General features: G+C 38.3%; 5 protein-coding genes across 8 annotated transcripts in view; 4 read left to right on the plus strand and 1 right to left on the minus strand.

The window, feature by feature from the left end:
* Positions 1–17793, minus strand: part of fru (sex determination protein fruitless) — a 171478-nt gene that overhangs the window by 56413 nt on the left and 97272 nt on the right. The gene's annotated exons all lie outside the window — the stretch shown is intronic.
* Positions 6188–7861, plus strand: LOC149270219 (odorant receptor 59b-like). Its single transcript, XM_089475393.1, has 3 exons — positions 6188–7200; positions 7263–7620; positions 7676–7861. The coding sequence occupies exons 1-3, from the start codon at positions 6428–6430 to the stop codon at positions 7742–7744; spliced, it is 1200 nt and encodes a 399-aa protein (XP_089331519.1). The 5' UTR covers positions 6188–6427; the 3' UTR covers positions 7745–7861.
* LOC108620587 (odorant receptor 59b-like) lies at positions 8191–10216 on the plus strand. The gene is made up of 3 exons (XM_018017489.2): positions 8191–9070; positions 9128–9485; positions 9556–10216. Exons 1-3 carry the CDS (start codon positions 8298–8300, stop codon positions 9622–9624), a joined length of 1200 nt encoding a protein of 399 aa, XP_017872978.1. The 5' UTR covers positions 8191–8297; the 3' UTR covers positions 9625–10216.
* Positions 10803–12477, plus strand: LOC149270220 (odorant receptor 59b-like). The gene is made up of 3 exons (XM_089475423.1): positions 10803–11664; positions 11722–12079; positions 12139–12477. Exons 1-3 carry the CDS (start codon positions 10892–10894, stop codon positions 12205–12207), a joined length of 1200 nt encoding a protein of 399 aa, XP_089331549.1. The 5' UTR covers positions 10803–10891; the 3' UTR covers positions 12208–12477.
* Positions 12919–14722, plus strand: LOC149270221 (odorant receptor 59b-like). The gene is made up of 3 exons (XM_089475403.1): positions 12919–13691; positions 13746–14103; positions 14163–14722. The coding sequence occupies exons 1-3, from the start codon at positions 12919–12921 to the stop codon at positions 14229–14231; spliced, it is 1200 nt and encodes a 399-aa protein (XP_089331529.1). The 3' UTR covers positions 14232–14722.

Raw genomic sequence — 17793 nt, forward strand, 5'->3', positions numbered from 1 at the left:
GTTGCCACCAGTCATCGCTGGTGCCGTTGTTGTTGTTGTGGCAACTGCAACTGCAACCGCTTTTGACCCGCGAAGCGTGTCGTGGCGCCAGCGATTATGTTTGTTTATAATATGCTTGCTGTGGTTTTAGCCCATTGTTGTTTTTGCCGCAGCCGGATCGCGGCTTACTGTGTTCATATATGTTCAAATACAAATACATATATAGAAATATAAATATATATATATTAATATATTTTGTTGCATTTGCTGTTTGTTGCTGCTGGCACGCTGCAGCGATTTCAGCGTCGCGCATTACTTCAGCACCGTTAAAAACATATTTACAAGCCACGTTAGTTCTTAAAGTGTGGCCTTAATTTGATTTGTTTAGATTCACTTCGCTGCGCTTCCTAAATATTCGACGTAACCATTCTATTTCTCTTACAGTTGTTGCATTGCCTTCAAGTGGCTTACCCTCGGCTTATGTTTTGAATTAATTATTAATATACTTAGATAATTTTATTAGTAAATATGGGCTATGTGTTTTCTTTAACGAAAGTTGGTATGGGCTTTTAATAGGACTAGGTTGTTGTTCAGAGGCTTAGTCCTAGTCCATTCTTAGGCTCAGAAATTATAAAATATGAAATATAGCTTTAAGAGTAAAGACTGAATTTTCTAAAATATATTAACTGTACTTTAACCATAATTTTCGTGATACCTCAATAACCATTTATGTATATCTATCCATCGATCTATCCATCTATCCATCTACCTATCTATCTACCTATCTATCCATCTATCTATCTATCTATCTACCCATCTATCTATCTATCTACCTATCGATCTATCAATCAATCAATCTATCTATCTATCTATCTACCCATCTATCTATCTATCTATCAATCAATCAATCTATCTATTTATCTACCCATCTACCTATCTATCTATCTATCTATCTAGATGTCTTTTCTTGAGGGACTGAGAAAAGAGTTTCCAGCAGATCCTCAGTATATTTATAAAGTAGAATCGGGTTATAATGACACCGCTTATAGCGTCCGCATAATTATTGTGACGAATATTTTCTGCTCCCCAGACATACTTATATGAGCAAACTTATACGGTTATGGGTCCTTTCTGGTATAACGACGGTCCTTTGAGTGTTGTTATAATCGGATTTTACTGCTTCTGCATTTTCAGCAGTTTCACCACTCTGTGCCTGTCAAGTCATTAGTCTCTAGACCTTTGGTTCTGTTTCATCCAACACTAAGCCACTCCTCACATATAATTTATTCCTATTATTATTAACTTACATACATGTATGTATTATCAGCAATTTAACAGACATAAATCACTACCTCATTCGCTTGATTTCATAAAAGATAGTTAGTTATAGAAAGATAGAACCCAAAAAACTTAAAGTGAATCATAATTTAGTTGACTAAAGCAAAAGGGGCCATGATGATAATGCAAATTTGACATATTAAATAACAAAACAGAATGAAAATAATTATTCAACTTGGTAAATGCATTAGAGATATAACAGAACATGAAAAAGAAAATCTAAAGAGTTACAATGATCAGATTCGGGCTCAAAGCTCAAGCTACTGTTAAGTAGAGCTCTGCAGAAGCTGAAGCTTATCAAGGATCATTTTAAATCTTTGAAAAGATTATTAAAAATATATTATAAACAGCAACAGTAACTGTCAGCGCATTTTACAGCAATATATCTGTAATTCTAATGTTAACTTTAGTTGGCATAGTTACGATTTTTACATAGTTAAAACTTCTCCCTTAATTATATGATTTCTGGGCACTGCGTTTTCTTGTGCTTGCCTCGGGTTGTAATCAATTTCGGCACACATGTGACCAAAATGGCCGCCAATGATTTGTTGCCGTTGTTGTTGTTGTTGATTTGGCCACATTGCACATTTCGGTTGGCCGAAAGTTAAAAGTCAAATGTGAGCTTGAATTACCAACAGTCGCAGCAGCAGCAGCAGCAGCATTGAGAAGACAAAATGCGAATTCTTGGGGATTTATGAGCGGGCATGCAAAAAATAAGAAACCGGCTTAGGCAAGGGTCTGGGCCAGAGCCGGAGCCAGAGGAGAGGAGAGAGAGAGAGAGAGAGAGAGAGAGAGCCGAGTGCTGGCTGCGTCTCAGGCTTTTGGGGCCTAGGGCGACGTCTAACCAAATACGAGTCAGGCGGCAAGTCAAGTGGCATGCAATACTATTTTTTTTTTGGCTAGCCAAGCTAAATGCAGCTTATACCCAAGCACACACACACACACACATACAATTTTGTTTTATTTTGGCCAAATATGGCGATCGCATGCTGCGGCCATGTGGCAGGCAAACGGCACAGATACTTTACGGACTTCGACTTGGACTTTTGGACTCAGGTTGGAGACGCAGTTAAATGCTGCCGTTGCCGCTGCTGCTGCTGCTGCTGCCAGTTTTGGCCAATTTTTGCACTTGCGCAAAAGGTCTTAAGACAGGTTACGCGCCTGCGGCGATTTAACCGTTTTCATGCAACAAATACCAGCAACAACAACAACTGTTCGTGCCGCCTGGCTTTATTGGCCTCGCTGCGGTCACGCCAACGCCAGCGAACAGTTTTGGGCAACAAAAATAGAAAAAAAGGGTCAGACGGCAGCGGCGCACATTTGGCCAACCATTAGAAAGCAATCCGTCAGTGCGGTTAGTTTTAGGCCAGGCCAACATGAGTCGCTGCTGTCGCTGCTGTGGCTGCTGTTGCTGCCGCCGCACAATGGGCCCTCGTCCACACCCACACACGGTCTGACTGACTGACATGCCACTGCAACCGGTTGAGTTGGACTCCGCTTGGCTTGGCTCGGTCCGGCGGCCCAAAATGAGAGTTCTCCTTGACTTTATTACGAATCACGAGCCAAAGCCAAAGACAGAACAATGCCAAAAAGGAGCTGCCGCCTGACCCAAAAGCACGCCAACGCAACTCGACACCAAAGCAAAGAAAACAAATCATGCTGCGCTGCACTAGACCAGATATCGTAATACACTGACTAGCATATACCCTGTAAATAGCTAAAGCAGCTTATGTGCCTGAAACTGTTGCTATATTCATAACTATGTCTGTTGGCCTGCGTAGGTATATATTTATAATTACAAATTGTCGTACTGTCTTTCTCTGCGCTTCTCACAGCTGCTATTGGAAGTTTGTTTTAGCTACTTGTTTCCTTCGGCTGCTAGCCTCAAATATTATATTAGGTGTCTTGGCGATATTAATCGAATTACGTCATGCATTAAGAGTATATAAATACTCTTTGTTCTTATAAATTACTTCATTGTCAAATCTATTTGAAGTCTACATATTTAAGAGACTCTTAAAAGGCCATAGCAGTTCAACTAGCCATAGCAGTTTCTTATTTCAATATTTATCGACTTAGAATAAACTCAAATTCAGTCTCCATACATATACCATACATATATTGTTTTAAAGTGAACTCCATAGTTTTTTTAGGAGTTGCATATATCGATATCTATCGACCTAAAGTAAGCTCTCTTCAATATGGAAGTGTCCATAGTTAAAAGACTCTGGAACGGTGTATCAAAAGCTCTACAAATTTACATAAATTGATATATCGACTTAATCTTATATCTCTAGAGAGATCCTCATAGTTTCAAGTCTCTCGAACGGGCTTAACTGTTATGCATACACATATTTATAACGATATTTATCGAGCAAATAAACTCGAATCCATGTTGAAGTCATGATATCTAAAAGTATCTCAGCTGATCTATCAAAACGCCCTAACACTTAAACATATCGATATTTATCGATTTATAAACATATTCTGCTTTGTCTCAACCCGTGCAGGGTATTGCTTAAAAAGGTTTTTGCGCCACGCAGCAGACGCTACGTTTATGACTAATGCTTGGCATTTGGCTTATATATTTCTTGTGGCTTTTGGTTTTGGTCAGTCGCAACAAGAGTTGCAACAACAAGTTGCACAGATAACGCGATCATTTTTGGCAGCGTGGGCAGCTAACGGCCATTAGAGCTGCCAGCGGGCAAGCAGGTGACAGCGAGGCGCAAACATGCCTAAAAGTAGCTGACAGATGCGCACTGCACGGCCCACATGTGCACCGAGCAGATACATTTGTATCTGAGCCAGTGTGTGTGCATTGCGCAGATACATTTGTATCTTGGCTGCTATGCTCGAGCTCGTTTGGTTTGCTTCTTCTGCTGATAAATTTGGCTGCTGACATCATGCAACTCCACAGATTTGCATGGCTTCTGCTGAGCTTTTGGTTATTGAGTCTTCAGCTATGTTTTCCGCTTCTTTTCTGCTTAATTAATTTGTAGCCGAGCTGCTTAATGGCTTTATTAGCAGTCGAATGGCTGCCCACGCGGCCGTTCGAGAGGCAGCTGCAGAAAGTGCATTTCAAATATTACGTATACGCAATATTGCAGCGCCCCAAACGTGGCCCAGAGACACGCAGATTATACGCAGCTTAAACGAAATTTTATCTAAGCGCATTAAAGTTGATGGCATACAAAATTACAGCTATTATTTGGCCAGCAATTATAGCGCTTGGGCGTCCACTTTATTATGCATTTTTATGACAATTATGTGCTTTTACTTCTTTTTGCAAGCCGACCACACCCGTACACACCCTCCGCCTCCTGCTCGTTGAATGTTTTGCTCCTGCTGCTGTTTTTTTTGGCTTTGTTTCTGTTATTTCTGCTGCTGCTATTGTGGTGGCCTTCAGGCCATTTTTTGTGGCTTTATTTGCCACTTGTTGTTGCTTCCCCTCTTTTGTTTTGTTTTTTACTTTTTTTAAACCCTTAATTGTTGCGGTCAATGTTTGGACATGAAGCGGAAGCCAAAGCGGAATGTTCGAAGCACACCAAAAGAAATCCCGCTTAAACTCGGATAGTGTGAAATTTATATAGTTTATTCCGCGTTTTCACTTGTGGAAAATATTCAAAATATGTGGCTGGAAATGCGGAATGATTTAAGGCTAGGAGAATGTTATTCAATTTGTAGAAATTTATTAAGTTATACGCAATTTGATATAGATGCAACTGGGAAGGTTTTCATAGGGTTTTATGCAATTTTAAATTTAATTTCTATATATGGTAGTCAGCTTAGCTGCATGTTAAATATTTATATACATATACATATATTTATTTATTTATATGGGACATATACATATATATGTGCATTTTATTTTACCTGAATTTCCAAAAGTATTTTAGTATATTTAGAGTTTATTTTAGCTAAGTTAGACGTTTCACACCTCAAATGGACTTACCTAAAAATAGAAAAATATTTGTATTAGTTAAATGTGACAAGAAATTGATTTGGAAAAAACTAAAAATTCTATTCAATAAAACATAATATGGCTATGATAAAATCAAGGAAATAATACTGATAATGAGCTAATGTGTTCGATGCATATTTTTGTACAGTCACGCTAAAGTATGTGTTGATGCATTTCATTTTGTTTCATAATAATATTAGGTTTATTTTATTTTAATTATATTAGTCAATACGAATGCAGACTTAGATTAGTTCTATGGATTATATTTATTCAGTTAATTTTGACTTATAGCTAAGCTACATATCTATACATATCTAAGCTACATATATATCTATTGGTATTTTTTTGCATTGGCTCGACAATCACGAGTTCTTCAACTACTTAGGACTACTGTAGCAGGTGTGACGTTCACGCCGTGGTTTATTAGTTGCGTGTCAAAGCTGTGCAAATTACAAAATCTCTGGCAATTCTATTTGACAGTGCCAGTTCGAGCAGCAGCCTCTAGCATCCATAACTGGCAGCAACATGCAACTACAGGTATAATGTACATTATATTATTTTATTGATATCATAAATCAAGTGTTTTTATAGAGTTGAAAAAATGCAAATGAGAAATATCTCCAGGCATTTTGTGTGGATATCAAATAAAATTTCGAAAATAATAGTTTTTAGCTATGCAGTTTGCAATCGGCCTTATCCAGTTACTTGGCATGGTTTAATTTTAAAAAAATTTCCTATTTCATTAGTCAGAGAGTTTTAAAAGTTTCTCCTCTGAAATGAAGCCCAAAAAAAAAAAAAAAAGTTATTGCCATAAAAAAAAAAAAAAATATAAAAATAAAAATACTAAGTATAAGTACACGCTCTACCCTAGCTTTGGACATTTTATTTCCTATCCTCATAGTTTTTCAAATTGGCCTTAGCCTCGTTCAGCAGAGCCTAAGAGTCCCACCTAGAACCCTCACTCAGTTTCGCACAGAAATTTTGAATACGAGAACTCGCAAATGATTGACACCTCCAAAACTCTAATTACAGGCCAAGTCTTCACGCGATTCAGCCTGAACACCTTAGCAGCTGTTGCCTTCCTTCAGTTGCCTTTCAATTTGGCATAAAGGCTCAAACCTTCTGAGGCATTTCTCAGTATCAATTGCAATGGCAGGCATATTCAAGCTAATTCATCCGGCTCCGCTTTCGGTGCGCATGCCTTCCGAAACGAGCTGCACTTATTTGTATCGCGTTATGTACGCTATTGGCTGGATTCCGCCCAAGCAGGGTCCTCGTCGATATTTGTATCTGTGCTGGTCAAGCTTCGTATTTTTAGTTGCGGCTATTTATTTGCCAACTGGGCTGGGCCTGAGCCTCTTCATTGACGCCAAGCAGTTTACGCCCGGAGAATTTCTGAAGGTTCTGCAAATGTTTTTCAACATAATTGGATCCTCGCTAAAGTGGTTCGCGATGTTGAGTCACCTGAGCTGTTTGCACGAGACCAAAAGCGCCATGGATACCCTGGACGAGCAGGTGCACAGCGATGCTGATCGGCGAAAGATTCACGAGGCTGTTGCACGATCCAATTATATATTTCTATTGTATTCGAAGCTTTATGCAATCTACACAATGTCAGATGCCATAGCTGGAATGGTTAATCGGCAGCCAGCTTGGATAATGTACAATCCAATCATCGATTGGCGCAACGGGGCGTGGAGCTTATTAGTACAGTCCGTTATCGAGGTGATAGTCATGAGTTTGATGGCCTGTGCGATACTGTCCATGGACACCTTTACCATTGTCTTTATCAATATCTTTCGAGCTCACCTCGATGTGCTGAAAGGACGCGTACGCGAGTTGCGCCAGGATTTGCTCATGACAGACGCCGAGGAGTACAAGCAGCTCGTGGGCTGCATTACCTATCATCAGTCGATACTGTAGTAGGTTTAACTATACAGTGATCCAATATTTCCTATTCTCTATTTTATTGTCTACTCCTCAGCTGCTGTCGCTTGATACGCCCGATTATGTCGCTCACCATCTTCATACAGTTTCTGTTTATTGGCATTATCCTGGGCCTAAATCTGGTCAACATTTTGTATTTCTCCAACTTTTTTCGTGGACTATCTTCGGTAATATTCGTCTGCGCCATTTTGGTTCAGACATTTCCATTTTGTTACTATTGCGATTTGCTCTCCAGCGATTGCACTGACTTGTCCAATCTATTGGCCCAATCGAAATGGTTCGATGCCAGCATCAAATATAAATCGACCCTGAGAATCTTCTTGCTGCATGCCCAACAGCCCATCGAATTCATTGCTGGCGGCGTGTTTCCCATCTCGTTGAAGAGCAATGTCCAGGTGAGTAAGAATATGAAGAGCTTTTCGAATTTATACAGAGCAATTTGATTTACAGATGGCCAAGTTCGCATTCAGCGTTATGACCATAGTGCAGAGAATGAATCTTACCAACCGATTTAAATAATCTCAGATGTGAGAAAACTAATAATGTATACAATAAATTCTTGACAACTTTTATAATTCAATGATTCAATTAATATTATATTTTGTATTGCATTGTATTATTGTAACGAATAAAACAAATTACATACATCGTTGAATTATTGTTTTACCTTATTGAGCCAAAAAATATAATCTACAGATCTGATTAGGATCTGTTAGGAGCTGGGAAAATAATAATAGAGAAATTGCTGGCCGAAAAATTATTACTCCTTCCCATTTTTTAAGCCACTTTAACTTATACAGCATTCTAGACAGTACTAAAGTTCTCTATTTAATCGTAATCTAATGCACTATACATATTCTAAGTTCGAAGGCCACGTGCCCATCCAGCATATTCAATGTGTGAGCAACGCCTTTTGTTTCTGATTGACATCCCCAGCCCTCCAATTCGGTATTGATAATTATACAGCCAATGCCAACTGAAGGACACCTTCGCAGCTGCTGCCAATCCCATTGATATCCTTAAGTCGTATAAAAGCCAACCATTATTCGAATAGACCTCAGTTGCATTCACAATGACCAGAATATTCAGACTAATTCATCCAGCTCCGCTTGTAGTTCGCATACGCTCCAGGGAGTGTTGCACCTATTTGTTTCGGGCTCTGAAGTTCTTGGGCTGGATGCCACCAAAGCTGGGTATTCCACGTTACTTGCACCTGCTCTATATTTGCTTCTTTTTCTACTTTCCACTGATATATGGACCGTTGGGTTTGCTTGGAGGACTCATTAGTAATTTAAAGAGCTTTAGTCCTGGAGAGTTTCTGACTTTGCTGCCGCTCGATATAAATTGTCTTGGTGTGTCCATTAAGAGTTTTATTTTATACATATACATGACGCGTGTGCACGAGACATTATCGACTCTAGATGATCTGGATGAGCGACTACAAAATGACAGCGATCGTAGGAAGATCCACGCAGCTGTGGCTAGATCAAATTACATATTTTTCGTTTATGCTCAATTCTATTATGCTTATACGGTGTCTGTCTTTATCATTGGAGTATTAAGCGGACATCCACCGTGGCTAACTTACAATCCGATCTTTGATTGGCGCGATAGTGTTGGAAATTTTTGGCTGCAGACGATTTTTGAGTATCTTGTGTTCCTATTTCAGACGATGTTAGCTTTAATTAGTGACACATATACGATTGTGCTCTTAGTAAACTTTCGAGCTCATATCGATGTTCTCAAAGACCATATTCGCAACCTGCGCACCGATCCTCAACAGACAGAGGCAGAAAACTACGATGAGTTGGTCTTTAACATTATTTATCACAAACTAATCATACGGTAAGTCCATTTATCCTATACTTTAAATTCCCTTTTGCTATCAACTCCTCTTCACAGATGCTGTAATTTAATGCGTCCAATCATGTCGCAAACCATTTTCATACAGTTTTTACTGATTGGAATCGATTTGGGTATAGCTTTGGTCAATGTGCTATATTTCTTTGGATTATTTCGGGCCATCTCTGCGAGCATATTTGCCACAGCAGTCTTATTAGAGACCTTCCCATTCTGCTATCTGTGCGATTTATTGGCCAAAGACTGCGAGGAACTATCGAACATTTTATTCGATTCACACTGGATTGACGCTGAACCCAAATATAAATCCACACTTAAGTTCTTCTTGCAGAACCTGCAACAGCCGATTGCCTATAAAGCTGGAGGTATTTTTTCCATATCATTGAACAGCAATATTCAGGTGGGTACATTGATTAATTTAAATATGAAAATAAATGATGGGCTAATTTTAAATCACTTTCAATCTACAGGTGGCCAAGTTTGCGTTCAGTGTTATGGCTATAGTTAAGCAAATGAATTTGGCCAATCGATTTAAATAATTATTGGAATTCCCGAGCTGAACAGACATAATTTTCCTAATATATATTTGTAACCATCCACTATAATGACAATGACAATGATAATGACAATGACAGTGACAATGACAATGACAATGACAATGACAATGACAATGACAATGACAATGACAATGACAATGACAATGACAATGACAGTGACAGTGACAATGACAATGACAATGACAATGACAATGACAATGACAATGACAATGACAATGACAATGACAATGACAATGACAATGACAATGACAATGACAATGACAATGACAATGACAATGACAATGACAATGACAATGACAATGACAATGACAATGACAATGACAATGACAATGACAATGACAATGACAATGACAATGACAATGACAATGACAATGACAATGACAATGACAATGACAATGACAATGACAATGACAATGACAATGACAATGACATGACAATGACAATGACAATGACAATGACAATGACAATGACAATGACAATGACAATGACAATGACAATGACAATGACAATGACAATGACAATGACAATGACAATGACAATGACAATGACAATGACAATGACAATGACAATGACAATGACATACATGACAATGACAATGACAATGACAATGACAATGACAATGACAATGACAATGACAATGACAATGACAATGACAATGACCATATGACAATGGCAAAGACAATGTACCCCTCAAATATAAATGGAATACAACCTGTCAAATTGAGCAGCCGCATGATGATCATTGTGCAGCAAACCAATCTGGCCAATCCATCCAATAATTTAGTACTACGCGATTATTCTCATGATAATAAATTGGTTTGAGCACATTGATCATTTAAAGACTTAATTATAAATTATATAGATCTACTGTAATATGAGTTTATTTTTCTTGTATTTATTGATAGCCTGATAGCTGAGAGTGCCTGAATTGGAAATACTCAGCGGTATCCTTATATCATATAGTGTCAACCTTATTTTCCAATTGCTACATCTTTGATCAAAGTACACGAAAATAAATAAAATATATATATAATCTAAATTTAGTTTGTATTATAGATAGCCACGTACTCATGCAGCATATTCAATGTGTGAGCGACGCCTTTTTTTCTGATTGACGTTTCTTGCCCTCCAATTCGGTATTGAAAATTATACAGCCAATGCCACCTTCGCAGCTGCTGCCAATCCCAGTGATATCCTTAAGTCGTATAAAAGCTAACCAATATTCGAATAGACCTCAGTTGCATTCACAATGACCAGAATATTCAGACTAATTCATCCAGCTCCGCTTGTAGTTCGCATACGCTCCAGGGAGTGTTGCACCTATTTATTTCGGACTCTAAAGTTCTTGGGCTGGATGCCACCTAAGCAGGGTATCCCACGTTATTTATACATGCTGTATTCATGCTTCTTTTTCTACTTTCCATTGATATACGGACCATTCGGCTTATTTGGAGGTCTTATAGGAAATTTAAAGAACTTTAGTCCTGGAGAATTTTTGACCTTGCTACCGCTAGACGCAAACGTTCTAGGAGCGTCCATTAAGAGTTTTATTTTGTACATGTACATGACGCGTGTGCACGAGACATTATCGATTCTAGATGATCTGGATGAGCGGCTAAAAACCGATAGCGATCGTAGGAAGATCCATGTAGCAGTAGCTAGATCAAATTACATATTTTTCGTTTATGCTCAACTTTATCTATCCTTCATGCTGTCTGTCTTCATGGTCGGAGTCGCGAACGGACATCCACCTTGGCTGATCTACAATCCGTTCTTTGATTGGCGCGATGGAACTCGATGCTTTTGGCTGCAGACGATTTTTGAGTATCTTATGATGATATATGTCACGACGCTGGTTTTAATTAGTGACACATATACGATTGTGCTCTTAGTAAACTTTCGAGCTCATATCGATGTTCTCAAGGACCATATTCGCAAGCTGCGCACCGATCCTCAGCAGACAGAGGCAGAGAATTACGATGAGTTGGTCTCTAACATTATTTATCACAAACTAATCCTACAGTAAGTCCACTTATCATATATTTTAATTTCCGTTTTGCTATCTACTCCTCTTCACAGATGCTGTAATTTAATGCGTCCTGTCATGTCGCAAACCATTTTCGTACAGTTTCTGTTGATTGGCATCGATTTGGGCTTGACTATAATCAATGTGCTATATTTTTCTGGATTATTTCGGGCAATCTCTGCGATCATATTTGCTACAGCTGTCTTATTAGAGACCTTCCCATTCTGCTATCTGTGCGATTTATTGACCAAAGATTGCGAGGAACTATCGAACATTTTATGTCATTCGCACTGGATCGACGCTGAACCAAAATACAAATCCGCACTCAAATTCTTTATGCACAATCTGCAACAACCGATTGACTTTAAAGCTGGCGGCATTTTTGCCATATCATTGAACAGCAATATTCAGGTGAGTAGATAATATAAAAATAAATGATGGGTTAATTTTAAATCACTTTCAATCTATAGGTGGCCAAGTTTGCGTTCAGTGTAATGGCTATAGTTCAGCAAATGAATTTGGCCAATCGATTTAAATAAATTTTGGAAAAATAATATGGTTATGATGACAAGGATGCCTCCGCAATTCCCGAGCTAAACACATATTTAATTTCCCTTATATTATAGTCCCATCTACTATAATGAGAATGATAATGACACTGAGTTACTCTTTGATAACGACAATGACGCTGGCAATTACAAAATAAAGGACAATGGAAATGACATCATCAAATACTTGTCTAACTCTGCAACCTATACATATATATCTGGAGGGTTTTTTTTCTCATGTCATTGATAATGCGTATGAAAATAAATAATAAATAATGTGCTTATTATTCAAAGACTCAATATGAAATTTATTTTTCTTGTATTCTCAGGTGTAGGTTGCCAATTCGAAGTCAGAGTCTTTTAATTGGGAGTACCTGACTTGGAGATTTTCAACGGTGTCCTGATTTCATATAGTGTCATCTTCCAATAGTTATAATATTGATCAAATTATTCTCTAATTATTCGTATTCTAATCTAATATTTGGTCTGTATTATAGAAAGCCACGTACTCATGCAGCATATTCAATGTGTGAGCGACGCCTTTTGTTTCTGATTGACGTTTCTAGCCCTCCAATTCGGTATTGATAATTACACAGCCAATGCTAAATGATGGACACCTTCGCAGCTGCTGCCAATCCCAGTGATATCCTTAAATCGTATAAAAGCTAACCACAATTCGGATTGACCTCAGTTGCATTCACAATGACCGGAATATTCAGATTAATTCGTCCAGTTCCGCTTGTGGTTCGAATTGGTTCCAGAGAGGGTTGCGCCTATTTGCTTCGAGTTATGAAGTTCATGGGCTGGATTCCACCGAAACAGGGTATCCTACGTTACTTATACCTGTTTTGGACTTGCTTGGTTTTTTGCATTCCATTGATTTGTGGACCGCTTCTTATGGCCCTAAGTCTCATTGTGAATTTAAAGAACTTTAGTCCGGGAGAGTTTCTATCTCTGCTTTCACTTAATTTGAACATATCCGGAGCAATCATTAGGAATATTATTGTTTACATCAATATGGAGCGTATGCACGAGACATTATCGATGCTAAATGATCTGGATGAGCGACTGCAAACCGACAGTGATCGTAGGAGGATCCACGCAGCTGTGGCTAAGTCCAATTACTTATTTTTTATAGTTGCTGAGTTTTATCTTATCTATACGGTGTCTGTCTTTATGGTTGGAGTGGTGAATGGGCATCCACCGTGGCTGTTCTACAATCCGATCTTTGATTGGCGTGATGGTATTGGTAGAGTATGGATGCAGACGATCTTTGAAAGTTATATTATGGTGTTAGTAGCAGTACTAGTTTTAATTGATGACACATACACAATTGTGCTCGTAGTAAGTTATCGAGGTCATATTGGTGTCCTGAAGGACCATATTCGCAAGCTGCGCACCGATCCTCAACGAACAGAAGCAGAGAATTACGACGAGCTGGTCTTTAATATTATTTATCACAAATTAATAATAGAGTAAGTCTATTTGCATGGTTTATAATATATTTTCCTACTAACTCCTGATCTCAGGTGCTGTAACCTAATGCGACCAGTTATTTCGCAGACAATTTTAATACAGTTTCTGCTGATCGGAATCGATTTGGGTTTGACTTTGGTCAATGTGCTATATTTCTCTGGATTATTTCGTGCAATTTCTGCGATCATGTTCGCCTTAGCTGTAATGGTGGAGACCTTTCCATTCTGCTATCTGTGCGATCTATTGGCCAAAGATTGTGAGGATCTATCGAATATTTTATTCGATTCACACTGGATTGATGCTGAGCCCAAATACAAATCCGCACTCAAATTCTTTATGCACAATCTGCAACAACCGATTGCCTTTAAAGCTGGCGGCATTTTTGCCATATCATTGAACAGCAATATTCAGGTGGGTACATAATTGATTTTGTATATGGAAATAAATATTGGCTAATTTTAAATCTACAGATGGCCAAGTTTGCGTTCAGTGTTATGGCTATAGTTCAGCAAATGAATTTGGCTAGTCGATTTAAATAAGCATTGGGAAAATAATACGAGAGAATAATATAGAAATAATGCCACTGGAATTGGTCTGATGAACAACAAGAAGTATAATTTCCTTTGCAACCCAATCCATTGCAATGACAATGACAATGACAATGACAATGACAATGGCAATGGCAATGGCAATGACAATGACAATGACAATGACAATGACAATGACAATGACAATGACAATGACTATGACAATGACAATGACAATGACAATGACAATGACAATGACAATGACAATGACAATGAAAATGAAAATGAAAATGACAATGACAATGACAATGACAATGACAAAGACAATGACAATGACAATGACAATGACAATGACAATGACAATGACAATGACAATGACTTGCTCTCGTTGCTTACGAATAAAAATTAGTCAAATCATGATATTCGGTTATTTTTGAAATGAAAGAGCTGTAAGTAGGATACCTCATAGCTGGGTTAATCACGATTTGTACAAGTCGAGGCCAAATATATATATATATATATATATATATATATATATATATATATATATATATATATATATATATAAGATTGAAGCTAAAAAACGAATTTCCCCCAATTTAAGGCCATAATTTAATAAATATACTTATTTACATACATATATGTATATTCATATATACATATATGTATGTGCAAGCATATTCGAATAAACGTGACGTCACAAATTGCCGTGCGAAATTCCACAAACTGTGAAAACAATTGCAGCAAACAAGCTACACAAACACACTAGGTGCCAAAAGTCAACTGCCAAAGGAGCTGCTGCTGCCGCTGCTGATCTGGTAGGTGTGTGTATGTGTTTGTGTGTGAATGGGTTTGTGTGTGTAAGTGTCTGTGACAGCAGCACTTGGCTGACTGGCTGGGTGTTTGCTTGCAACTGCCCCACGTTTCAATATTGACTTTTGCATGTTACGGTAGCGTGGATTTGTGGCAAGCAAGCACTTTAGTTAAGCACATATATATGTATATATATCTCTGTGTGTTTGTGTGTGCGACGAACTGTGGCTAAGCAGCTTGCTTACCTAATTAATTAATAGCCAAAGCTGAAAAGCTTTATTGTTTAGCGCATCAATCAAAGAGCATGAAGCAAAGAAAAAATGCAAACAAAACCTGTCTTGGCAAATTATTAAAAGGAAATAGTTGACATTCCTGTGTAAATATGCAATTGCAACGGTAACTGCAACTGCAACTGCAACTGCAGCAGCAACGGCAACAGGCAACGGCAACAGGCAACAGCAGTAGCTGCAACCTGAATTGCAGCCAAGTTGTCGATGTTGGCTGATTGCCCCTATAAGGAGAACAGAACCCGTGCTTCGGGCAAAGCTAACTCTATTACAAGCAACGAGAACAAACAGCGAGCTTCGATAGATATAAGTATATATATATATAGGTTTAAAAATATATATATATATATCTGTGTATGTATAGTAGGACAAACAATTTCCGCTGCTGGCTGCTCCTGGGCATTGCCAAATGGCAGTAGTTATAAAAAATGCACAGCCTTTTTTTACGATTCAGCAGTTATCATTATTTTATTCTATTTTTTGTTTGTTGCCGTTGCTGTTGTTGTTGCTGTTGTTGTTGCAGTTGCTGTTGTTTTTGTTGGCCAAGACAAGTCGGTCGGTCGTGTTTGTTGGCCAAATAAATTCTATAAGTAATAAGCCAAGAGATGCAACGGACTGCACTTGCCCCAACTGGCCGACGTCGTGAACAGTTAGACGCTGCTTGGCGCTCAACTGGTTTGTGGCAAGTGCGGCAGCTTCCTTCTCTCCGGTACCTTTTAGCCAGCCAGTCAGCCAGTCAGCCAGCCAGCGAATTCTTGGCCAAAAGGGTATTTCGTGCGATACGAGCAACAACAACAACAACAGCAGCAAAAACCTGGGCTATGTTTTTTCCGCTCAATGCGCCGAGTCTGAGAGCCAGTTCGTGCAGCTTGCTGCAAGTTGTTTGGTTGCAGCTAGATAAAAATGCAGTTAATAAAACTGTAAAAACTGGACGCATGCGCAGCACATACACACGTTCACACACACACACACACACTCACATGTACACACACCCATGTAGTCGATCGTTGGCCTAGGCAAGTGCAACAACAACTGCAACTGCAACTACAACTGGAACTGCAACTGTGGCACATTGCAAGCTTTTGCGCCTTTTGCAACGCCATTTAATTGCCTGTTTGCATTTCACATGAGGCGCAATCCACCGAATTGGGGCGTGGCTCGCTGAGCTTTCCGCTTGCCCATACATATATCCACAACTCTGCCGGCTGGGCAGATGGGCAGCTGGAGGCGTGGTTAGACGTGGTTCTGCTTTATGAAGACATTAACATGACACAGCTGACTTGGCAGCCTAATCTGATTAGGATATATGGTTAATTGAATTCCGATTAAGAAGTCAGAAAGAAAACGGATACTAACATTCCCTATGAAATGAACCGGAAGTTAAAGAAAGTTAATGAAAGGAAGGAATGAAGCAAAAGCTATTTTATGTATATATATTATGTTGAATAAAATAAAACATCTGCTCAAGGTATAGATTTATATAGAAGCAAAAGGAACCCAGCCCAGTTGTTCATGGAGGGTACAAAAACAAATTAAGGGGAAGTGGTCTCAATACCTTTTATCATACAGTATAATATTGATATATAAAGCTTATAAATTGAAAAATAATTCACAAATTTTGAGAATAAAGAGCTTTCAAAAATTGTATATTATTTTTTCATGTTCATAAAAGAAACATAACTGAAATCTCAATAAAAAATTATTAATTATATATATATATATATATAGATAGATATATATAGATATTCCGCTAAATTGTATACATTATCCCTTTTGATATATTATTATTTGAAATTTATTTCAACTAGAGTCTATATTTTTCTAACAATTCAAATTTATATAGAATTTCGCAATTGAAACCATTAAAGAACATATATTTGTTTAAGGTATTCGAAGTGCACCAAAAGAGTGAACCGGCATAGAACTGACCTTCGTTCATTAACGACAGCCGAGCGCATAACAAGACATAAACCTCAAAAAAATGCCGCCATATTTGGCTAAGAAGTAAGAAAACCAGTTAGCTGCAGCAAGCACAACAACAGCAGCAACAGCAGCAGCAGCTGCGACTAGCTAACTAACTAACTAGTAGTCAAATTAGCTTTAGAATTTTAGTATTGCTTTATTTTTTGGATTTTGTTTCTCTGCTAGATTTTTAATTCGCCAGCAACAGCAATAAAACTAAGATTTAAATATGTGAGTTAACGACTAGGAGATATCCTGCACTAGAGCTCTAAAGGGTAGAGGAGAAGACAGGGAGACGGGAGCGTCACACTGGGTCTATTATTTGTTATATCGATAACTGTAACTCTGATCGATTTCAATGACTATGTTATCGATCATTTAAAATTAGCTTGATATATTTTCGAGAAGTTTCATACTAAGAGATAATAAGACAGGCAGAGCTAAGACAACAGCAGCATTTCTACTTTATGTTTTCAATCATGCTTCCCTCTACCTCGTACCTACACAATCCC

Source organism: Drosophila arizonae, chromosome 2 (genome assembly GCF_054131065.1).
Source record: "Drosophila arizonae isolate 15081-1271.41 chromosome 2, UAZ_ARI_1.0, whole genome shotgun sequence".
In the NCBI taxonomy this organism is placed as follows: Eukaryota; Metazoa; Arthropoda; class Insecta; order Diptera; family Drosophilidae; genus Drosophila; species Drosophila arizonae.